The sequence below is a fragment of the Staurois parvus genome, unplaced genomic scaffold (assembly GCF_062004578.1).
Source record: "Staurois parvus isolate SC_StPar_1 unplaced genomic scaffold, SC_StPar_1.0 ptg000025l, whole genome shotgun sequence".
Lineage (NCBI taxonomy): Eukaryota > Metazoa > Chordata > Amphibia > Anura > Ranidae > Staurois > Staurois parvus.
The window spans coordinates 20,450,056-20,475,701 of record NW_028317821.1 but is presented as its reverse complement, the minus strand read 5'-3'; the positions used below and the strand labels follow the sequence as shown (position 1 = coordinate 20,475,701).

Here is a 25,646-nt window from a genome sequence, read left to right as displayed (position 1 = left end):
TGTATGTGACCTATACATATACATTAACCCCTTCACCTGGCACCAGTACCAAGCTCTGTGTTTTAACTACTGACTCCAATGTGTCCACTCCAAGAAAGGTTCATTTCAGGAGTATTCATACTGCCATGGCATGTTTATTTGATATGTTTTGTCACAGAAACCTTTATTTTCAACATGTTTGTTATTACTTCCTTTATATAGTAACAAATAAAAGCCAAAACTGTTTAATTGTCTCCAAATGTCCTGGTTATGAAGGGTACATACAAGCTAGTAATCAAGTGGTGAAAGTATTTCTTTATAAACAAGGCATTGTCAGTTTATTCCAGATGTCCCTGAAAGCTTGTTGATACTAGTCATGCTATTCAGCAACAGGCAGTTCTTTAAAAAAAATAACAATTTATTTATGTAAATGTGAGAATCCACCCAAGATATGCACAAGTTATGCGTTGACATCAACCAAGGTGACTTTCATCAAAGACGTTTGTTAATATGTTGATTTCCAAAGAGGCTATAGGCCCAGCCAATCAAACTGCTGTATCACATTAAGAACACCCCTATAAATAACTCAATTGCATAACTCACATATAATTAATTCCAATACCGACCTTTAATTAAATCTATTCTAACTATACACAGTACGTGTACTATAAACCGCTTATAAAAAATATATTCATGAATAAATATTTTCATGCACCCACATTATAGATGATGCTTGTAACAGTAATGTTACAGCATGGAGAGGCATGCTTTCGTGTTTGAATTTGTCATCGTATTCCTGATGTAAACTGTTAGTAAGCCCTATATGACAAGTAGTACTCTGTGAATGCACTAATAAGTAAATCTGCCTTATACAGGTATAAAATCCTACATATGTACACACAAACCACTTTTGGGGTTTATTTGCTAAAACTGGAGAGTGCAACATCTGGTGCAGCTCTACAAGGAAACCAATTAGCTTCCAGGTTTTTTTTTTTCTTTTAACCTCCCTGGCGGTATACCCGAGTGTAGCTTGGGGTAAAGTTTTAGTACCAAAAGCGGTAACCCCGAGCTACACTCGGGCTAACCATGTGGCGTTGCTTCGCTCCCGCGATGCGTCCCCTGCAGCGTTCCCGGCCATCTCCTCCGGCCGATGCCAGCATCTGGCTTCCGTGTTCCGGTCCCTGCGATCGTCAGGGCGTACGGGGGGGCCGGAACCGGCGGCAAATTTTAAAAACTGTCATTTTCTAATAAACGAATATTACATAGTAAAACATTACTGTTTCAAAGCATTTCACATACATTTTGTCCCTACTGCTTTGTCCTGTGCCATGCCTACATTTTTACTGTTCTTTCTGCCTGGAAACTGAGAAATGTCCATGGCGTCCAAAAAGCGTCCCTTTATGTCAAAAGTGGTTGTAGACCATCTAGAAACAGCAATAGTAAATCAGAACCACTTGCAGAATTGAGGGATAATGATTTGTGGGGAAATTCATCATCAGGCACTGAAACCGATTCTGCGACTGAGCTCAGCGATGTGCGAACTTGGCGCTATATTTCAAATTTCAGTGTTTTTGGTTTGAATATATTATTGAATAAAATTTATTATTATATTATTATTTTTTATGATTATTTAATAAATTATAATTTATGATTTCATGTTTCAAGTTTTATCCTACTCGGAATGTTTACTAGACTCTTGTTCGGACAGATTTCAGTGAGTTATGCCTACAAATTACAGGCCTACAATAAAAAAACAACATATTTCCATGCAAAAAAATGTACCGCTTTCAGCACAGAAATATGGACATAATCATACCGCTAGGGTGGTTAATAAAAGCTTAATTAAACAAGCTGAAGTTGTAAGATGATTGGCTACCATGCATAGGTGCAGCAGATTTTGCACTCTCCAGTTTTAGTAAATCAACCCCATGTGTCTATTCCATGTAAAGGCATAGTACACTCTGGTACAATTTTGAACCTACTGAATGCAGTACTTGATAAAGGCATTACTTCAAAGTAATCAGAACGTCTTAGCCCAGCAGCAGCAAACTAATGTAAATGAATAGGAAACCAGTAGAATGTGGACTGTCCAGAAGAAGCAAGCTACTGCACAACAATGAGAAACCAAAAGACTGCTGGCTGCCCAGCTGGTGAGCACTGAGACTAAGCTGATTTCTTTGCACCAGGCAGCAGAGTAAGACCAATAAGCCTTAACAGCTACAGTGGCTGTTTTCACTGTTTCTGCTGGTGACACCTTTCAGGCACAAAGAGCCACCTCCTAAAAAGATATCATCCCAAGATGAAGTGGATGCCACCTTATGTACTTTTGAGAGATGCACAGAGGGCCTGACCTAAAGACTGTTGGGCTTTGCTTGTGGTGCCACTATTAGAAGGGGACTCCCAAAAAATATACTTCGACTTGACTGCTGGTGCATTAGAACCAGTCAGTTTCCAGGTTCTTTTTGTCAAAGCTTAACTGAACAAGCTGAACTTAGAAGCTGATTGGCTACCATGCACAGCTGCACCAGATTTTGCACTTTCCAGTTTTAGTAAATCAACATAATTTTCTACTACTGTTCAGACTAAGAATCTGCTTCAATAGCAACCTCAGTTATATCTTAGGATCACATGTGGATTTTGAGCATCTGGTTGTGGATCATTCTGTCACAGGCATTACTACTACCACAACTAAAACATGATCATACTTTCTAAGAAATGGTTTTGGAAATGGCATCAAAGATTTTGACATGTTCTGCTTTTGTATGCTGTAGAGACTTTGAAAATGTGCTAAAGCTGGGCAATCACATCTAGCTGACCCCTATACTTTTTTGTGTCAACCTTAAGAAAATGATGAAATCCCATTTAATGAATGCCAATGGCCTTTTCTATAAAAATAAACAAAACTTCATAGCTTGATGTCCTTACATTTGATAAAGTGCTTGTTAAATTGACCAGTTTTTATTGCGTTGCTAAGGTATACAATTTCTTAAAGGTTACATCATTCGCATTTACGCTTTAAAAACATTTTACCATCTGGCGATATTTTTTTTCTTAATAGAAACAACTAAGTTTCGAAATTGAAGTTGCAGAGTCTCGACTGAAGATATTTTCATCAAAAAAACTGGAAGTGAGCCAATTTGCTGAAAAAAATGCCTTGCAGCAGAAGGTGATAGAAATGAGAAATGGTAAGAAACAAATCTGTTCTGTACTGACAGTTAAGAGAAATAGCGACTTTTATTTTAGTCTTTTGCTTTGAATGTTTTCTGAAATTGGCAGAACATTTACACAAGTGAATGAGACAGTTTAACACTCACTGACTCTTATAATAGACAAGTACAAATAACAATACGAGTAAGAAAATATTGCATTTTATACAGTAATCCAGAAATCCCATATATGTCAGCAGTCTGCTGAGCAGAAAAAAGAAAGTTTAAGATTTAGGTTCAAGCCAGGGCTAAGTGACGGGGTGCAAGAAAACACAGACCTATTGGACCACTTTGTTGTTTGATGGCCCTACCATGTTTGGGAAAAGAGGATATGGTACTACTTACTTGGTGAAGAAAGGTGATGGCGCTGTTCTGTAGGGAAAAGTTCCTAACTATTACTTGGACTGAACACTGAAGTCATTGCTTTAAAGGGTAAATAACTGATTGTTGCTGCTACTACTCTGTTGGGGCAGAGAGTTGATGGTACTACTCTAGGGAAAGAAAAACTAATAGTACAGATCTGTCTAGAAAAATGTAAATGGTACAGCTCAGGGAGCCAATGGTACTGTTGTTCTGAGGAAGAAGTCTGTACTTCTGCTCTGGTATAGGAAGCTAACTGATGGTATTGCTTGGAGAGCAAAGAGCTGATGATACTGTTTTTTTTTGTTTTTGTTTTTTTTGGGCAAGATTGCTAATAGTAAAATCCACTGGGGCAGAGAGGTGATAGTACTGCTATAGGGACAAAAATACATACCCATAGCTGTACTAAAAATGAGAGCTAAATGCACTGTTGTCTTTAGGGTGACTGCTAATGATACTAGTATGGAGTCAAAGCGCTGATGATATTGCTCTGTTGGGGTAGAAAGATTATGATATTGCTATCAATTTTTCCTCTACTCATTTAGGGCTTCCTTTTTAGTTTTTGTGAAAATATTTTTATTTTCTGTCCTATGGTACTATCCTGGTGAAGTTCTAGAGAACTTTATGGCAGTACAACTTTATTATTTATTATGTGCTCTCCTATGATCCTATAGAAATTTAGTGTCGAAGTGTCAGTCTTTTTTCTTTATATTGTCATAAAATGCTTACATAAATAGGTGCTACATGCAATAATACTAAACAGTGGTCCACCTTAATAGTTGAATTAGACTCAAAACAATATTGGCCTTGTTAAATAATTTAGAAATGTAGACATTTTTTAAATTTTCTTTTCTGTTGGGCACCCATTGTGGAGTTTACATGGTTAAACTAGCTCTTTGTTTTTCTTGCAGTCTGTTTATCACTATGGAATGTATGTTTTGCTAAAAATTGCACAATGAATGGAACAAGGAGGATTTTTTTTAAAACTCACCACACTAAAACACAAATATGCAAATATAGAGATGTAAATAAAGCATATAATATGGCATATTTGATTTACTGTTACACTGTGTGACTGCACCTCCAGAGGTTCCTATAGATTAAAGCTAAAATAAAATATACAAAATCAGCACAAGGGGCATATCTTACAGCCAGTAGGATGTGTCCCTTGTGCTGATACCTCTTCTGTGTGATATTCTCCTTCATCCCCTCCCTCCACCCTAGCCTCTGTAATCTTCCAGTGCCAAAGGGATTTATAGCACTGTTGGGGCTGGCACAGATTCTCAACAAGGATTCCAGACTATGTTCAACCTTTCCGCCTAACTTCCCCATTCATAAAAGCTGTACTACAGCTTCTATGAATGGAAAGCAATCTATAAATGGAGGATGACTGAATGATTAATAGGTCTGCCCCCTCTGTTAACAGATCCTGTTTCATTCATAGAAGCTGTAGTATGGCTTGGGCCAAAAGGGTGGGCAAAGCCAGGCACTCTTGATTAGGGCCTGTGACAGCCCCTTAGTTGTACTGAACGTGCAGCACCAGAAAATTGTTGAGGTGGGGGTGGGGCATCAGAGGATGGAAGATTTTATCTAACACAAGAGGCATCAGCACAAGAACGCATCCTATTGACTGTAAGTTATGTCCCTTGTGCTGATTTTTTGTTTTTTATTTTGGATGTATCTAGTCTTTAACCACTTGCCTAATGGGCACTTATACCCTCCCCCTGCCCAGGCCAATTTTCAGCTTTCAGCACTGTCACACTTTGAGTGACCATTGCCGGTCATGCAACACTGTACCTATATTAAATTTTTATAATTTTTTCACACAAATAGAGCTTTCTTTTGGTGGTATTTAATCACTACTGGATGTTTTATTTTTTGTGCTATACACAAAAAAGAGCAAACATTTTGAAAAAAGTTTTTCTTTGTTTCTATTATACAATTTTGCAAACAGGTAATGTTTCTCCTTCACTGATGTGCATTGATGAGGCTGCACTGATAGGCAGCACTGAAGGGCACTGATAGGCAGCACTGAAGGGCACTGATAGGCAGTACTGATGGGCACTGATAGGCAGCAATTATGAGGTGGCACTGATAGGCGACACTGATGAGCTGGCACTGATATGCAACAATGATGGGCACTGATAGGCAGCACTGACAGAAGGCACTGATAGGCGGCACTGATGAGCTGGCACTGATATGCCACAATGATGTGCACTGATAGGCGGTACTGATGTGCACTGATAGGCGGCACTGATGGGTGGCACTGACTGCCAGCACTGGCTGGCAGCACTGCTGGGCACTGACTGGTGGCACTGCTGGGCACTGATGGGTGGCACTGGTGGGTGGCACTGCTGGACACAGGTGGGTGGCACTCCTGGGCACAGATGGGCGGCATTGGTGGGTGGCACTACTGGGCACTGATCATCGGGGCACTGATCATCAGTGCCCTGATGATCAGTGCCGATCCGTCCTCTGACAATTGCTGGTTATCGGCAGTACTTTCCTCACGCTGTGACAGCGTGAGGAAAGTGCAGCCGATAACCGTCAACTGCATTTACCGTTGATCTGCTGTGTCATTGGACATGGCTGATCACGTGGTAAAAGGCAGCTGTCATTGGCCTTTTACCACATCACGTGATCAGCTGCGTCCATAGAACACAGCGATCATGGAGATTGCTGGGGGCACGTGGGAGGGCGTGTTCTGGGAGGATGTCATATGTCGCCCTCCCAGAACTGGCTGGCTGCAGTGAAGCCATAATTCGGCTATCTGCGGTCGGCAAGTGGTTAAAGGAAATGTATGGGGAATATAATAAAACAAACATACATACTCACCTACATGATGCAGCATCAGTCTAAGTCAGAGAATTTGGTGATCACATGACTGTGGTCTTCTGTTAGTCACTGCTCTCCGCTCTGCCCATCCAGTGCTCATTGGAGTGCTGGCCTGGAGAGGGCTGAACAGCTGTCTTTGGCTCCCAGCCACACACTGAGAGCCAGAACAGCTGTCAATCAGGCAGCTGGGTGGATCCCAGCAATATGGTCAGGATCCTTCCAGAGCCAGGAGCAGCTCCATGATGTCAGGTGACAGCAGGGTTTAGCAAATAAATGCACTCCTGTGACCCACAAGAGCTGTATGGTCAAAAAGCTTTGGTCATATTTCTTTTTATGAAAACAGTGTTGGTCACATCTTTATGCCCAGTTGCCCTCCATTCAATTATTTAGATATCTGTTAGGGAATTCTGCAACTGCTGTAAAAACACATCTGCAGTGACAGCATCATAAAGTCTCAGAAATAAGCATAGACTGATCAGCCAGCTGTATTAAAGTATAAAAAAAACATAAGAGTTCTTTGCTTTTCACACCTGTTCCCAAAACAATACATATTTCCAACTGCAAATAAATAAATTCAGTCTTTGGTATCCCATGCAGGAAATTGAAAAGGTTTTCCTAATGGCAGATATTCTCAGACAAGCATAGTAAACACCCATTTCTAACAAGCAAAACTTTCTAAAAAGTTAGCAAGGTTGTACAAATTGGGGCTGCACTTATATTGTTTTAAATTGGGGCTTGTGGATTTATTTTTTAATGCTTGCAAGATTTATATTTTTAAGCTATGATTTGTACACACTCAGTTCCAATAATTCTGACATACAAAAGAAAGTTAAAACAATTATAAAATGACAAAAAACATTTAACTTAATGCATCCTGACCAGGTAAGTATAGCTACATGGGCTGTTCTTGGGCTCATGGAGGGGGATTTGTTATATGAATTTTACCCCGAGACCACGGATTCATGGCAGTTGCAGATGTGGAGAGACATGGAGTTATTGATGGCAGTTTGGGAAGTCACTAAACCATACATTATACAAGGAATTATAACTCTCCTTACCCAACTGAAGGTAGCTGCAAAACGTCATGTCATATGACCAGGTCTGTTTCAACCAGCCCTGACATAAAACCACTTGCCTACTGGGCACTTTTACCCCCTTCCTGCCCAGGCTTATTTTCAGCTTTCAGTTGTGGAATTAAGTAAGGCACCACAAATAGTAAATTCTAAAACATAAAAAAAAGAATATTTAGTAATATTTAGTAACAAGGAAATTTCACATACACCTGTGGCCATGGAGGTGATTGGGACACCTGGATCCAATGATTTGGAGGGGTGTCCCAATACTTTTGGCAATATAGCGTGCGCGTGTGTGCTTTAATAAATATATTAGTAAGGGGTATATGTATATTTAATGTGATTTGAAAAGTATTTCAGCCATGTTGAAGTCATTGTCTTTAATATGTCTTCCATGTTATGTAGAATTCTCTGTGTTTAACTATGCTGATAAGTCAGCATGTCCACAATTAAGCTACAAGGCCATTCTGACCACAGCATCTGAGTGCACAGCCAATTACTCTGTAAATATTTCTTATCAATCATTTGATTTTTTATGTACGTTTTAGTCATTTTAAAAGGTCATTTTGTAGTGATATACTGTAGTTGTTCTCAGCTATTGGATTCTCCCCAGTGGAGTTTGCTTCCTAGGCCGGGACTACCACCTAAATGTGAGGAGGCTCCAGGTTAAAGGCCACAGCAGGTGTGGTCTGTGATCACAAGAGGGGAGATTGTAAAGGAAATTTGTAAATTCTGTATAAAATTGTATTCTATTTTGTATGCTTTGCCAATGTATTGTACACTGCACTCATTGTGCACACGGCACTAATAATGTTTTCATTACGTTTGCATTCCTTCAAATCGTGATTAGAAATTAGCCTGCCTATGTAACATCCCTTGTTTCCATAAAAGTACAATTGTAATATTAATGTGATACCTACGTAATCATGTGTATAAAAAAAACTTCAAATGCACCGAATAAACAGAACAGCGATTTGGAAAGATGCTGAGTGTATCTTCTTGTGTCTGTTCCCTACTGCAGTAGTTATTAATTTGGAACCACTAATCAATATGAGGATAGGAGCTACCTTGGGTTTTTAGAGCACTGGGCTGACTTTTCATTGGGGTGCAGCCTATATGCTAGAGATGGTTTGCACCTAAATGGAAGGGGGTCTGCTGTGCTGGGGGAGAGGTTTATGGGAAGGCTGGAGGAGTATTTAAACTAGGATTGAGGGGGGAGGGATAATTAGATTATAGACAGATCAGACAGGGGTCAGTACTTTATTGGTGGGTGGAATGCGATCCAGCCCAATGCTGCAGGGGGTCCTCGAGGCTCCCCTATCACACTTGTCTACATCTGGATAGGAGTGGCAGCAGGGAGGCATATAAAAGAAGTCATCCCCTCTGTTTTTTCCTCTTGGCTTCTACCGCCACTGAAAGTCATGCAGGAGCCAGGAGAATAATTGAAAAGATTGGTTCTTCTATATGCCGCCCCGCTGCCCCTCCTATCCAACCTGGTGCTAGCTGTTTCTGGAAGCCATGAGCCAAGCTGTGATGTTGACAACAGACAAGCAGTTAGCTTGAACAGCCAGCTCTGCCTCCCAGCTGCACCCCTCTGACTCCGGCTCCCACTTCTTGCTTCGAGGCTGCTCCTACTGCTGGGTAAGGTAAGAGAAATTTCCCCTACCCCCAAGCCACTCCCACCTAGTAGCCTGCACATTCTCTGCCACAGCAGATTCCTATTCCTAGTAATACCCACCTCTTCTGTCACACTGCCTCCATTATACTGCCCTCCTGTCAAACTGCCCCTCTGACACAGTGCCCCCCCTCCTGTCACACTTCCCCCCTCTTCTGTCAAACTGCCCCCCTCCTGTTACAACATCCTCCTGTTCTGTCACACTGCCTACCCTCCTGTGAAAGGGATCCACTGCAGGACTGTAATAAAGGGCCCCGCAGTGAGAGCAAAGGGTCCTGGGATCAGTGGTAAGGGCTCCAGGCTTGGAAGGAAGAGCCCAGACCAGGAGGCCGGGGGGCATTCATGGTTTTTTGCACCTGAAGGTTCTAGTTATGCCTCTCAAGTCATGTATCACAGCCCTTACTGTGCAAGACACACCCAACAGGGGAATTAGAAGCAATACAATTTTGTAAACAAAAACAGCAGATCAGGACAGGCCATAGCTGTCTTGCTGTAGTATATGTGCAACTGGTTATGAGGGTTAAAATTTTACTTTTGCTCATCAAAAATGTTACACTTAGGCTGCAGGTTTTACTTAAGCGGTTAGTATCATGCCAGTATTTCAGAATTCAATTTGCTTTTATTAACATATTTCTGTTCATTTACAATGCTATTTATAGGTAACTGCGTATGATATAGATCTGTGTGACAGCATTTTGTCAGATACATTTATAGTTGTGAAACAGGAACAACTAAGGGAATATAAGGACACAGAAAATAGTACATGTAAAAAAAAAAAAAGAAGAAAAAAAATGTAATTTGCATTTACTTTTCAGAGCTGCAATGGCTTAAAGAATCGTATGATTTGGAACGCTGTCAGAAATGGGTCAAGCATGCTTGGAAAGTTCAAAGGAAAACTAAGGACATTATACAGCAGAAAATAAAAGATCGATTTGAAATAGTAGTTGTGCCAAGGTAACTATTTGGAGCAGTGGTACGCTTCTTGATTATTCTTTATTTTAAAATATAAGTTGTTGTTTTTTTTGTTTTTTTTAATAATGAAGCATCTTGCTAACATCTATTGATATATATTTTTTATCTTGTCCTTATAACCTATGCATGTTGTAAAATAAAAATGCTTATGTTTCTTGCCTGTAATATGCTACATACAACAAACCTCTGTAGTATTCCATCCTTGCTACAGCTACCCACTCCTCCGAGCCCAAGGCCATTATTGCCTGACATAGCTTTAGCCTAAGATTGAGGTCAGCGCTCTTTCCTGGCTAAATTCTTAAGTCAACCAAAAGAAGTAAAATCAGGAACTCTAGCAGGTGCTGGTTTCCTGTAGAGACATGGGATACTAACACATAATCTATCAGCATGCAATCAAAATAAAATGTCAGTTTTAGGTGGACTTAGCCTTTAAAACTCCAATGCAGTTAAATTGCAGAGGAAATCAATGACTTCATTTCACAGCAATGTAGAAACATGACCAATTAGCTGTCACATCGCAGAGATTTATTTGACATTTTAGTTTATGGAGATAAATATGTGTGTACTGTACAGACTAGAAATGTACCACTATATCAATTGGACATCATTGGTAGGAAAATAAATAAATGAGATGGCCCATGCAATAAAATGTACACTGATATTGTGGCTATTGTGGCTATTTTTGTCTCAGAATTTTTGGTGTACGACATCTACAATGCAGAACAGGACAAAAACCTTGGTATAAATATCTTATAATAAAGGTTCTATGTTTGCAAATAATTTTATTTAGGTTATTTCAAAGACGGCTTGTGCTAAGTTTGTCTAGTCTATATTATGATGAAAATGATAAATTGATATTAAATCAAGCACAAGATACAGTATACACCTAACATATCAGGAAAATAGAAACTCTCTCCCGTAGAAGAAGTAAACTCAGACTTAGGGGCACAGTTTATAAAGCAATGAATGAGACATTCACTGATGATGAACATTGATGTCATTTAAAACACACAAACCTGTAAGATTCACCTGCAGTAACTGTTTAAATATGTAAAATTACATAAATGAAATTTACAACAGTGGCTCTATTTCTACTCATTGGGAATAGACTTGTCCCACAATGTTACCACTATTGATGTATTGAGTTTTTCAAATGTGGCCATCTCAAAATGTAAAATGAAAGGATCAGATCACAAGACATTGTATTAACATGCAGAAGTTGTGAGTGGTAGGTGACCCTTGGTAAATGAATGTGAGGCATGTCTGGTGGTTATTGCCATAACAGCAAATTCCATCCCATAGTCTAACATAAAATCTAACTCCAACCAAAAACATTTTTAGGTGTTTTAGATAAAGCATTGGTAAAGGGTGAGAAACCCTGTCAGGCTTTTAATAATGTCTGTGTTCCTACTGGCCAGACTTCCCCCCACCTCCTGTCCTGGTGAAACCCTGTCACACTCTGATAGTACTTAGTTTTTGTCTTTTTTTTTTTTTTACTTTTGTCGCTGTGACCTGAAAGTTGATGTGTTGAAAAGTGATTATAGCACTAAGGCTTAATTTACATCTGAACACAGTAATTTTTAGGCATTTATATTTGAGCATTTTTTAACTTGTTTCTAGAAAGTGTCCAGCTTAGTGATTGTACCACACTGTGGAAAATCTATCTAACTTAGAGAAACTGTATCTATTTTTCCAAACATTGCACAAAAAATGCAGACAATGTTAAAGCCAGATTGAAATATCATATCTTTTGTGTCACTGAACATTAGGCTTTTTTTTTAACTTCAAAAACACCATTTTCCATTTGTTCACATGTGCTTTCTAAAGCGGAACTAAACCCTCCTATCCTTTTCAGCCAAGGAAGCTGCCATCTTAGTTTGATCTGCAACTTCCATGATGCTGCCAGTTATTATTCCTGACATGCCAGGAATGTAACTGTTTTTTTTTTAACCTGGTAAATCGAATTAGTTCCACTTTAACTTCCCACTCCAGTGATTTATGTTCGTAAAAAAGCAGCCACAATCTTCATTACAAGCAATATTGCAGACTTGTATAGCAGAGGAAGAAGGGGAGGGGGTGGCAGAATCAGCCTCTGGTGCCTCTTGGACGGCTTTGTCATGTTTTATTTTATTTTTTTTAATTCTATTTTATTTTAAAATATTTTCAAAGAAAGGGAGAACAAGGAAATAAAACATTGTTCATTCATATCATAATACAATACAATAAACATTGTACATTTGAGCAGTGTAGTTGTTATTTCACTTTTGAGGCACTGAGGAATTTGGTCTTAATTAGCTATATCATCAGAGGTATTTATATATGAATGAAAAACTTTGGTGTGGGGTTGGGATGTTAAGGGGGTTATTGGTAGGGGGGGTGGAGGGGAAGAGGTACAACTAGGTGGGGAAGGATGTACCAGTCAGGGATTAGGTGATGTTTTTATATGTTGAGTGTTATCAGGGTTGTACAGAGCATTTTGGGTGATTTAACCATCGGGTCCATTTGTGGTTGAATTTAAGGAGGGAGGAAGTGTTGATTGCCCATTTTTTCTCCATTTCGCATTGGAAGTTGAGGTCTGTAATCAGTGAGGTGATTGAGGGCGTGTTTTTTGAGTTCCATAGTCTAGTGATGTTTATTTTGGCCGCAAATAGAATGTGGGTGATAATTGTGCGGGAGTGAGAGGAAAATTTTTCAATCTCAATATGTAGAAGTGCTAATGAGGGATTCGGGGTAGTTACACTTTTGATTATGTCGGATATTAGTTGGAAGGTAGTATTCCAGAAGGACCTAATTGATTTACAAGACCACAGGATATGTATCGTTGAGCCCGTTTCCCCGCATTGTCTCCAGCATGCAGGGGAGTGGTTTGGGTAATAGAAAGAGAGTTTGACCGGAGTCAGATACCATTGGTGGAGGATTTTTAGGTATGACTCCCAGTGGGAGCTGCATCGGGTAGCTTTATATGTATTTGTGAAAGCATTTTCCCAGCATTGTGAAGTTATTGTTCCTGGTAGGATTTTTTCCCAGTTGGTAAGAGAGGTGGTTTGTAGCGTGAATTGTAGGTTATTGAGGTACGTATAAAAGGTAGAGATGCCTTTACCTGGGTATTTAGACTTGTGAGAAAAAGGTATGCTGGAGATGGTAATTTGGTGGTGTGAGGTATTATTGTTGTTTGTAGGCAGTGAGTAATTCTTAGGTATGTGAAATTTTCAGATATAGGTAGATTATATTTTGTTTGAAGAGCATGAAAGGGGCGTATAGATTGGTTGGTGTAGAGGTCTGAAATATTAATTATGCCATGTTTTGTCCAATACGATAGGTCTAACGAGGGTTTGAACAGATGTAGTAAGTTAGTTGGAGTGGGGATTTGTTTGATGTCTTTGAAATTGGTGGACAGTAGATCCCGCCAGGCTTGTAGAGAGGCTTGTATACAGGGGTGTTTTATTTTGTGTTCTATGTGGTTGGTTGGTGGAATTAGGATTAGGTTTTGGGGTTTCAAGGGGTAAAGAGAGAGGGTTTCCATTATGGACCAAGTTTTTTCCTTTGATGGGTTCCACCAAAAGTACATTTGATCCAGGAGTGTCGCGGTGTAATAAGATTTGAGGTGTGGGAGACCTACCCCTCCTTTCATTGTAGGGCATATTAATAGGTTTGTGGTGCATCTGGGTTTTTGGGAATTCCAAAGGAATTTTGTGAAGATTGATTGTAGGCTAGAAAAAAATTATTTAGGAATTGTGATTGGGAGTGTACGGAATATGTATAGGATTTTGGGTAGAATGAGCATTTTTAAGGTTGCCACTCGACCCAATTTGGAGAGTTCTGAGGTAAAGAGTGTGGTTAGTTCTCAAGGAATATTTTCAAGTAGAGTTTTGTGGTTTGCGGAGTATAGTTGACCCGTTGTTGGTGTGAGTTTGATACCTAAATAAGGGATGTGGTTTGTTTCCCATGAGAAGGGGAATTTGGTCGCTAGTAGGGTTTGGATATGCGGTGGAGTGTGGAGGTTTAGTATGGAGGATTTAACTTCGTTGATTTTATATAATGATACTATCGAGTAGTCATAGAGGTGTGAGCGAATTGTTTTAAGAGACGTTTTTGGGTTGGTTACCATTAGAGATGAGCGAATTATTCAAAAATTCGATTCAGCTGATTCGCCGAATTTGTGGAATAAATTCGATTCGATGCGAATTTATTCGCTGCGAATTTAACTTATAAAAAGGGTTTCTAGGCTTCAGAGAGCCTTTATATTAGTGCAGAACACTGTACCTTTAATTTAAATGCCCTTGGAGTCTGCTGGGGAAGAGAAATAATACTGTCAGTCAGTATGACATGCAGATGAGTGCCGTCGATCTTAGAATCACCGCACACTTCACTCATTTGGGCAGTCACGGGGCCAAAACCAGAGTGTGGAGCCACAGTGTGGCGGTGGAGGCAGCAGCAATGGGAGGCCATACAGCACCCTATGACAAAATGGAACCCACCAGCAGTGTGAGGAGACCTGAAAGTGGCACATGGCAGAGTGTGGCGATGGAGACAGCAGCAATGGGAGGCCGTACAGGGACCCATGACACACTCTGGACCTGGCAGCAGCATGAGGAGGTGGTACAGGGGCCCATGGCAAGAAGAAGAAGAAGAAGAGAAAGAAGAAGAAGAAGTAGGATGAGGATGAAGAAGAAGAAGAAGTAGGATGAGGATGAAGAAGAAGAAGAAGAAGTAGGATGAGGATGAAGAAGAAGAAGTAGGATGAGGATGAAGAAGAAGAAGAAGAAGAAGAAGAAGAAGAAGTAGGATGAGGATGAAGAAGAAGAAGAAGTAGGATGAGGATGATGAAGAAGAAGAAGTAGGATGAGGATGAAGAAGAAGAAGAAGAAGAAGTAGGATGAGGATGAAGAAGAAGAAGAAGAAGTAGGATGAGGAAGAAGAAGAAGAAGAAGTAGGATGAGGATAAAGAAGAAGAAGAAGAAGAAGAAGTAGGATGAGGATGAAGAAGAAGAAGTAGGATGAGGATGAAGAAGAAGAAGTAGGATAAGGATGAAGAAGAAGAAGAAGTAGGATGAGGATGAAGAAGAAGAAGAAGAAGTAGGATGAGGATGAAGAAGAAGAAGAAGAAGTAGGATGAGGATGAAGAAGAAGAAGAAGTAGGATGAGGATGAAGAAGAAGAAGAAGAAGAAGCAGAAGAAGAAGTAGGATGAGGATGAAGAAGAAGAAGAAGGATGAGGATGAAGAAGAAGAAGAAGAAGTAGGATGAGGATGAAGAAGAAGAAGAAGAAGAAGAAGAAGTAGGATGAGGATGAAGAAGAAGAAGAAGAAGAAGAAGTAGGATGAGGATGAAGAAGAAGAAGAAGAAGGATGAGGATGAAGAAGAAGTAGGATGAGGATGAAGAAGAATTCCAGTGCAGCAAAAAGTGTATCTGCAGAGAGCTCCGCTATTTCTGACAGTTCTCTGACAGTTCCTTCACATTTACAGCGGTTGAAACATTGTATCTATTTGTTTCCGAATAAAAACATCTGTATCCTAAATGGAAACAAATAGATACAATGTTTCAACTGCTGTAAATGTGAAGGAACTGTCAGAGAACTGTCAGAAATAGCGGAGCTCTCTGCAGGGACACTTTTTGCCGGCTGTAGAAGGGATGAAAATCGGCCGATCGGGGAAAATTCGATTCGTGCATCCGAAGTTTGCTAATGTTCGGATTCGGCGCGAATCGAATTTTTCCTAATATTCGAAACGAATTCCACTTCGCCAGGTTCGATTCGCTCATCTCTAGTTACCATCAGTATGATATCATCTGCAAATAGGCTAATTTTGTGTTCTATGTTGTGATGTGTGATACCTGAGAAGGATCGGTCTTCTCTGAGTTTGGATGCTAGGGGTTCAATAAGGAGAGTAAATATTATTGGGGAAAGTGGACAACCTTGTCTGGTGCCGTTAGAGATATCGAAAGGGTCAGACAATGTGCCATCTGTCAACACTCTGGCGGATGGTTGTGAGTATAGTGATAAGATAGCGTTAAGCATCCAGCCTGTGATCCCAAATTTTTGGAGAGTGAGTTGCATAAATTGCCAATGTATCCGGTCGAATGCTTTTTCTGCATCTAGAGATAAGAGTAAGGAGGGGTATTTGGTGTTTTCTAAGTTGTGTAAGAGGGAAATAAGTCTTCTGGTCGCATCGGGTGCTTGGCGACCTGGGATGAAGCCTACTTGGTCTGGGTGGATAAGAGTGGGGAGGTATGGGAGAAGTCTCCGAGATATAATTTTCGCGTACAATTTTATGTCAGTATTGAGTAGTGAAATTGGTCTGTAATTTTGGACAAGTTGCGGGTCTTTGTCAGGTTTTGGAATGGTCGTTATAATGGATTGCAGCATGTCCTTGGGAAATGAACTTGTGGTGGCGGCGTGGTTAAAAAGTTTGGAAAGATATGGGGATAGGTCTGTGGAAAGATGTTTGTAGTATTCGTTAGGGTATCCGTCGTTTCCTGGAGATTTGTTGAGTGGGAGTGTTTTGATGTTTGATTCTATTTCTTTGGGGGAAATAGGGATAGAGATGGCGTCAAGTTGGTCCGGGGATAGTTTGGGGAGGTTGGTCTTGTGGAGAAATTGTTGGATGGATGTGACTGTCGGTTGAATGGTGTTTGCGTCATTTTTGAGGTTGTATAGGTTTTGATAATATTCCGCAAAGGTATTAGCTATTTCTTGTGGGTTAGTGTGAAGGAAATTTGTAGACGGATTTTTGATTGAAGCTATTTTGGATTTTAAATGTTTTTGTTTTATTGTTTTGGATAATAGTGAACTGGCTTTATTACCTAATGAGTAGAATTTGGCTTTCATTTTTTGTATATTTAGATCGTAGTTGTATAGTAGGAGGGATCTTAGTTTGTTTCTATCTGCAGTGAGGGATGTGGAGGTTGTTTGGTCTGAGGAATTTTTGTTTTTTTCCTCTTTTGATTTAATCGATATGAGGAGTTTGTCTATTTGTTGGGTTCTAATTTTGGTGATACGGGATTGTAATTGAATCAAAATACCTCTCATGTATGCTTTATAGGTTGACCAAAGGATGGATATGGAAATATCAGGTGTATCGTTAAGTTCAAAAAATGACTTATGAGCATCTAATATTTGTTGTTTGTAATCACAATTTTTCAACAGAGTTGTATTCAGACGCCATATTCGGGGAATCTTGGAATGTTGTATGTCATCAAGATAGATGGTAATTGGAGCATGGTCTGACCATGTAATAGTTCCGATCATGGAGGAAGTGACTTGTTGTAGGGTCCACTTGTCAGTGATGAAGAAGTCTATTCTGGAGTATGAAAGGTGGGACGGAGAGTAATAGGTATAGTCCTTTTCTGTACTGTGTTGACATCTCCAGATATCAAAAAGGTCATTGGAGTGAAGAAATTGGTTAAAGGACTGTTTTGAAGCTCTCTTTTTTGAAGAGGAATCCAGAAGAGGATTGCCGATGATGTTAAAATCTCCGCCGATGAGTATTCTGCCTTTTCTTTGCTGAGCGATGATGGGATTAAGTTTGTTAAAGAATTGGAGTTGGTTGGAGTTGGGACCATAGACGTTCACCAGTGTGTATGGAGTATCGCTGATTTTGCAGACTAATATGTGGTAGCGTCCCTGAGGATCTGATAATTCAGAGATGAGCTGGAATTGTAGGGAGTCTTATGGCTGTAATAACGCCATTTTTCTTCTTGGGGTTTGTTGCCATGTACATTTTGGAGAAGTGGGGAATGTTGAGTTTAGGAATTTTGGATGATGCAAAGTGAGTCTCTTGTAGGAATAGAATGTCAGGATGTATGGAGCGAATTTCTCTAGAGAGCAAAGATCTTTTGAAGGGGGAGTTGAGGCCCCGGACATTTAGCGAAGTTATAGTAATCATATTACTGGTAGTAGATGGGTAGAATCTTGTTGCGGTGGCGATTCAGGAATTGCTAAGATGTGCGTTGTCTCGTTTGACAGAGGTGGTGGACCGGTAAGTATATAATTCACTAGGTATAGGTTGGACTTGGTTGTAGTGAGAGTGTTCATTAGTGTAAATGGGTTCCTTGATAAGGGTGGTGTTGGCGACTGTTGACTGGTAGATTGGGGAAAAAACAGGGGTAAAAAAGACCTGTAAAAAAAACAGGTAACATGTGTAGCAAAAATAGCTACTGTAGACTGAGGAGGCACGGATAGGCATGACTCACATGGGAGCTCATGCCTGAAACAAACTTGAAGTCTAGATATATTCGATCTAGGGCCGATCGCCAGTTACTGCTTTGATGAGGCCCAGGGTATTGGGCTAGAAGAGAGAACAATTGTGTGTGGATTTATGGTCATTCTGCTTCCATCCGTTGTGGCCTGTTGGGTGTTGATCGTTGGGAATCCACTGGAATGATGTTCCACGTTTTCAGTAATTCGATGCCTGTTTCTAGAGATTTGATTGTGTAAAATTTGCCTTGGTGTTTGACATTTAGCTTTGTGGGAAAGCCCCATTGATATCCAATCCCATGGTTCCGTAAAGCTTTAGTTATGGTGATAAGCTTTTTACGGTTGGCGAGTGTGGCTTTGGATAGGTCTGCGAACAGTTTAATGTTTGCTTGGTCTGAGGAAGTTGAGGTGAAATTCCTTGCTGCGAGCATAATTTTTTCTTTTACATGATAGAAGTGTATACGCGCCAGTGTATCTCTGGGTACCGACGCTGGTAGAAATGACGGTTTGGGGATTCGATGTGCTCGATCTATTGCTAGTTCCACGTCTGTGAGGGCAGGGATTACATTTTTCATATACCGTTGAATATATGGGACAATGGCTTCTGAGGTGACGGATTCCGGTATACCACGGAATTTTATGTTGTTTCGCCTGGAGCGATCTTCTAAATCTGCCAATTTGAGGTTAATTTGTTCGATGTGATCTGTATGGTCTGTGTGGGCATCTATGAGGTCATTGTGCGTGGTACACATTTCTCCTAATTTGTTCTCAATATGGCGGATACGCGTCTCATGTGTTTGAACCGTATTTGAGATTTGCGATAGTGATGTCATCATGTCGTTATGTAGCGTTTGGCGCAGAGATAGGAGCATGTTTTTCATAGTAATCTCTGTGATAGGCTGGTCAGAGGCAGGGTAGGATTCAATTAAAGATGGAGTGTTTCCTGTCAGAATTGTGGCTGATAGGGATGACTGTCTGTCAGGGGGTGATCCTGTGTCCAGTCTGGGCCTGGATTTAGCAGGGCTAGTGGATGAGGGGGACAGGGGGGGAGACAACTCACCCGGGTCCCCTGGGTATAAGGATCTTCTCAGCCTGACATCTGGGTAGTATGCTGCCTGCGCTCCTGTGTTCTCTCCCTGCTGTGCTGTGAGACAGTTTGCTGTGCAGCCAGCGCCATCTTGGGAGCCTGAGGAGATTGCAGGGAAGAAACTTGTCATCTTCCCTGGATTCCCTGGTGTCTTGCGGCGGCGGGTCATCGCCCGTTCGGATGGCGAGGGGAAGGTAAGCGATTGCCGCTTATTGAGATACCCTGGGGTCTGAGTATGCCGCTGTCAGGCTGGCGGGAGGACGGAGCTCTCCTCACTGAGCGTCCATCTCCGGAGCCGGCCGCGCATGCGCCCTCTTAATTCTATTTTATTGGGTTTTACAAGATAGAAAACACAAAGAACCAATTCAGGTCACAAAGCAAACCATTAACACTAGAAAGACTAACACACATTCTGCACACCTCCACCTCCATCAGATTTAACATCAGGGTTAAAGGCAATACGTAGGATTTCCTGTCATCAGATAAAGCCATAAACCATTCAGTAATATTAATCCATAGGTACATTTCAAGAAAGTTGCCCCCACAACAGCAGAAATCAAATCCCCTAAAGGCCACAGAACAAAGTAGTTTAAAGGGGACTAAAATATTTAGGGCAATGCTCAAACTGCCATTTATGGGTCAAATCAGAACTGCATTATCAAAATTCTCTAGCCAAAAGGACCACACTTTCTCAATTTTAGAGGGACATCTTCTGCTATTATAGGTGGCTTTGTACAGAGGGAGAACAGCATTTAAAACTGACCTCCACTTATTCGGGTCAGTGATCTAGGGGACTTCCAATGAAAGACAATGGCCTTCATAGCATAATGAAGAAATATACCAAGTAATCTTTAGTTGCTTTCCCAACTGCAAAGGAGTCTCCAGGGCCCAACGGACAGAAGCAAATCTCCTGGGAAAATCGAACAGCCATTATTGTAAAACCTGTGTCCAGTAATCATGAATTGCTGGACATGTCCAGAAGATTTGAAGAAAATCTGCATCTAAGCCAGAGCACCTCCAACACCCACAAGACTGAGTAGCTGAGAACCTTCCCACCCTGGCTGGCATGAAATAACAGCGGTGAACAATTTTAAATTGCACAAATCTGTCTCTGGCTGACATCAAATAGTGGAACAGATTGTCGCATATATCCTCCCAGTCATCATTATCCAGGATGCAGAAGTCCATGCCCATTTTTACCTACATTTATTTAGGCCCTGAGATGAGGATTGTCGCAGTGCTTTATATAGAGATGAGTGAGCTTTGGGAAGGGACTCATTCTTTGGTAGAGATTCTATATTCATTGGCACCAAACTGAAAGAGGCTCAAGAAAACGGAGCCATACAAGCATGACGTAATTGAATATAGTGGAAAAAGTAACTATTCGGCAGGGAATGCCTCATTTTCAAGACATCAAACAGCGGAAGCTTACAGTTCAAAAACAAATCTTCTGCTTTGTCATGTTTAGACACCATAGGTATCATTTGTACAGTATCTTTAGGACCCAATATCTATGTAACTTCAATTTTGGTTTCTATATCTACGCACATTATCCCCTGTTTGCCTTGAGGTCCGAAAGCAAAGATTCGTACAGTACAAGAGAAAAAAGTTTTTTTTTTTGTTTTGTTTTGTTTTAATAAAGGTAATGTGATTTCTAAAGGAATAATATAAATTTATTACCCAAGGAAAACGTTTTCAAATTGGTAAGGTCATAAAGAAAGCATATGTAACCATTGCTGAGTTATGTCTTGAATTTGTTTTAAAAAAAAAAAAAAAAAAAAAAAAGGAAAATTGTACTCTTTTAATTAGGAAAAAAAAATATCATATACAGTTGCAAGAAAAAGTATGTGAACCCCTTGGTATTACGTGGAGTTTTGCATGAATTGGGCATAAAATGTGCTCTGAACGTTATCTAAGTCACAACAATAGAAGAACACAGTCTGCTGAACATAATACTACACAAACATTAGATGTTGCCATGGTTTAATTGCACATAACATGTAAACATTCACAGTGCAGGGAGGAAAAAGTATGTGAACCTTTGGACTTAATAACTGGTTGACCCTCCTTTGGCAGCAATAACCTCAACCAAACGTTTCCTGTAGTTGCAGATCAGACCTGCACAATGATCTGGAGTAATTTTGGACCACTCCTCTTCACAAAACTGTTTCAGTGTAGCAATATTCTTGGGATGTCTGGTGTGAATCGCTCTCTTAAGGTCATGCCACGGCATTTCAATCGGGTTGAGGTCAGGACTCTGACTGGGCCACTCCAGAAGGTGTATTCTGTGCTGTTGCAGCCATTGTTTTGTTGAATTACTTGTATGCTTTGGGTCATTGTCCTGTTGCATCACCCATCTTCTGCGGAGCTTCAGTTGGCGGACAGATGGTCGTACGCTTTCCTGCAAAATGTCTTGACAAACTCTGGAATTCATTTTCCCATCAATGACAACAATCCGTCCAGGCCCTGAGGCAGCAAAGCAGCCCCAAACCATGATGCTTCCTTCGCCATGTTTTACGGTGGGGATGAGGTTTTGATGTTGGTGTGCTGTGCCTTTTTTTCTCCACACATAGTGTTGTGTGTTCTTCCCAAACAACTCAATCTTGGTTTCATCTGTCCACAGTATATTTTGCCAGTAGTGCTGTGGAACATCCAGGTGCTCTTTTGCAAACTTCAAACGTGCTGCAATATTCTTTTTGGACAGCAATGGCTTCCTCCGTGGTGTCCTCCCATGTACTCCATTCTTGTTTAATGTTTTCCTTATTGTAGATGTGTCAACAAAAATGTTAGCATGTGCCAGAGATTTCTGTAGGTCTTTAGCTGACACTCTGGGATTCTTCTTTACCTCATGCAGCATTCTGCGCTGTGCTCTTGCAGTCATTTTTACAAGACGACCACGCCTAGGGAGAGTAGCAACAGTGCTAAACTTTCTCCATTTGTAGACAGTCTGTCTTACCGTGCACACATGAACATCAAGGCTTTTGGAGATACTTTTGTAACCCTTTCCAGCTTCATGCAAGTCAACAATTCTTGATCGTAGGTCTTCTGAGAGCTCTTTTCTGCGAGGCATGGTTCACATCAGACAGTGCTTCTTGAAACCAGTAAACCCAAAAAAGGTGTGTGTTTTTTAAGGGCAGGACAGCTGGCAGCAACACATCCAATATCATCACACTGATTGGAGTCAAGGTTGGCTCACTCCTGGCTCCAATTAGCTCTGGGAGAAGTCATTCAGCTAGGGCCTCACATACTTTTTCCTCCCTGCACTGTGAATGTTTACATGTTATGTGCAATTAAACCATGGCAACATCTAATGTTTGTGTAGTATTATGTTCAGCAGACTGTGTTCTTCTATTGTTGTCACTTAGATGACGTTCAGAGCACATTTTATGCCCAATTCATGCAAAACTCCATGTAATCCCAAGGGGTTCACATACTTTTTCTTGCAACTGTATCTGAAAGGAAATAGAAATTTGTGGTACTGTATCTGGGCTACAAGTAAGGACCCATTACCCCCCTCCCAGGTGTCAACTGGCCAAGATGAACAGATCTTCAGGAATGTGTAAAGAAAACAAACAGAGGGCGCACCAGCCCAGTGCACTACCTAAATAAATGTATTGATAAAAGTAATGAATGGTGATATACTCACAAACGACAAGGATAAAAAAGCTCATCATGAAACACAGCAATACTGGTCTGCCTGTTATGGTGATCCCCACAGGAACACTGGACCTACAATAGGTTAACACGTTTTGGGGACTTACCCCTTCCTCAGAGCCTCTTTTTTATCATTGTCATTTGTGAGTATATCACCATTCGTTACTTTTATCAATAAATTTATTTAGGTAATGCACTAGGCAGGTGCGCCCTCTGTTTGTTTTCTTTACATACAGTGTTTTGGACCAGTCTTTTGAGGGCAGCAAGGTGTGCAATATCCAGGATCTTCCACATGGATCCGTAGTTACACCGAGTTCACCCCCAAGCGCAGGAGTATTTGTGTTTAGTCTTCAGGAATGTGTCTCTGCAATGTGCTGTCAGGAACCATATTTTCCTGCTTGTTTACATTTAAAGTTGAAAAAACATATTGCATATATATGTAGTTTATAAATGTATTCCTCCTTGCTCTGGGTGATGTCTGCTCAGAGTAAGCAGGGTGCTTTTATATTCAAAACAATTCAGAAGTTAAATTATTATCTGTAATGTCAAATAAGAACAGTTTTTTGTTTTGCACAGGCTTTTAAGCATTGGTGAGCTATGCTCTGCAATGGGAATAAACCTACAGCTAACCCAAGGTTCAGGATTTTATCATGTGTGGCTTAAGCAGACATTACAATCTGACTGCAAGATGGTGCTTCAAAAGAAAGACACTAAACTTTTTCTTGAAAATTTCTTTGGAAGTCAAACTAAAGGTATGCTTCTTTGTCTCACAGTTGTTAAAACAGGATTTTCGACTAACAGTAAACCTTTCCTATTCTTGGAGTTCGTTAACAGGCTTATAAGGGATTATAATAAGACTGTATTAGGCCTCATGCACACTTCTGCTCCTAAACTCATGTTTTTGAAGCTTTTGGTGTTTTTTGCCAAAGTCCCTGAACACAATTCAATAAACGCCTATGGGATTGATCTATTAAAACTGGAGAGTGCAAAATCTGGTGCATCTGGTAGACAATCAATCTCTAACTTCAGCTTGTTTAATTAAGCTTTGACAAAAAAACCTAGAAGCTCATTGGTTCCTATGCACCAGATTTTACACTCTCCATTGTCCATGCACATAGGCTTTTACCAGAGTTTTGGAGCAGCAGTGTTTAGTGGCAGTAAATGCTCCTCTCCTAAACGCAGTAGAAAAGCATTCAGGAGAGGACTGTTTTGGCAGAAAAAAGCTTGATGCAGCAGAAAGGCAAGTAAACACGTCTAAGTTCATCTGAATGCCCTTTAACATTAGGCAAATTTAGCACTGGAGCATTAATTCATTTCAATGGCCAGTATTAATACTTACCACCCAAGCACCTGATGCTAAACATGGGTAAATGCTGCTAAATGTGGTACACATGTTTACCAGCATCCAAAGTTTTCCTGCTAGAAGGAACAATTGAGTACTGGTCCTGTCGCAAATGCACTAATACGGCTGCAATCACCTCAACCTGCTGGAAGGAGAAAGGCATCTAGGGAGCGTCCAGTGTGCATCAACCCTAATACTGCTGCCTGAATGAGAATCAGAAAACTGGCAAAAAAAATTGTTTGTGAGCCAAGTATAACCCCCTCCTCACCCATCATGCTGCAGTTTTGTGGAAAAGCAGTAGTGGCAGTGAATCAGAAGGACAGGACGTGTTCATGAATTAATCCCAAGAACACGATTTTGTGGTAAGTCAATATCCAATTTTCTTAATAAATAATTATGGGACACAAGGCCGAAGTAATTCTGAGATGCCTGGGATGCCCCAAAGCAGTCCAACTGAGGGGTGGGCAACACAGAAAACAAAACACTAACAAGTCATAAAAACAAGTTGAAATCTGGAGGCTATCTGCAACATATAGATCTGCCTAAAGGACCTCCTGTTCAAAGCTGGCATCAGCTGAGGTCTGAACATCTTACAGAACATGTGAAGGTGGCACAAGGTGGCTGACAAGGTCTGAAATACAGAAGCATGCTGAAAAGGTACTTATTGATCTAGTGCAGTGCTCCTTGATAGAAAAAGGTGGAAACGTATCCATAAGACTATAGGCTCAAATAATGAACTGGTTGAACCACCTAGAAATGGTGGAATGAGAGTCAGGTTGTCCTGTATAGAAACCTTCAGGTGGGAAAAGAGCCAATCAGTATTAAAGAAGATGTAGCTGAGAGATAAACTTGAACAGCAAGTAACACATCTAAACTAAAATCTCCTTGGAATTCATCAGGGAAGGAGAGAAGGTAGGAAGTACTGTACAAAGTCTGGATTAAAGTAAAAAGAAGTAACCACCTCAGGGACAAAAAAGTCCCTCGGTCCTAATACAACTTTATCTTTCTAGAAAAGAAGAAATTTACAAGATAAGGCCTCTAATTCAGACACTTGTTTCTCAGAGGTTATGGCACTGAAGAAGGGCAGTTTATGGGTAAGGCGAGACAGGAAAATGTCCCTGATAGGGTCAATAAATGGTCTTTAAAGAACCAAGAGAACCAGGTTACTTGAATGACCCCTTGTACAAATTCACTAAGAATGAGGATCAAATTGTTTTTGTAAGAAGATTGTGAGCATTGAAATTTGTCCTTTGATTGTACTAAAGTCCA

The 25,646-nt window shown here is 40.5% G+C and overlaps 1 protein-coding gene across 1 annotated transcript in view; it reads left to right on the top strand.

Annotated features, from left to right (window-relative positions):
• Positions 1-25,646, top strand: part of LOC149471981 (uncharacterized) — a 344,746-nt gene that overhangs the window by 152,672 nt on the left and 166,428 nt on the right. Inside the window, exons 9-11 of the mRNA XM_089652739.1 lie at positions 3,038-3,164; positions 9,944-10,082; positions 23,612-23,787. Coding sequence (XP_089508865.1) covers positions 3,038-3,164; positions 9,944-10,082; positions 23,612-23,787 — 442 coding nt within the window. The remainder of the gene's footprint in view (positions 1-3,037; positions 3,165-9,943; positions 10,083-23,611; positions 23,788-25,646) is intronic.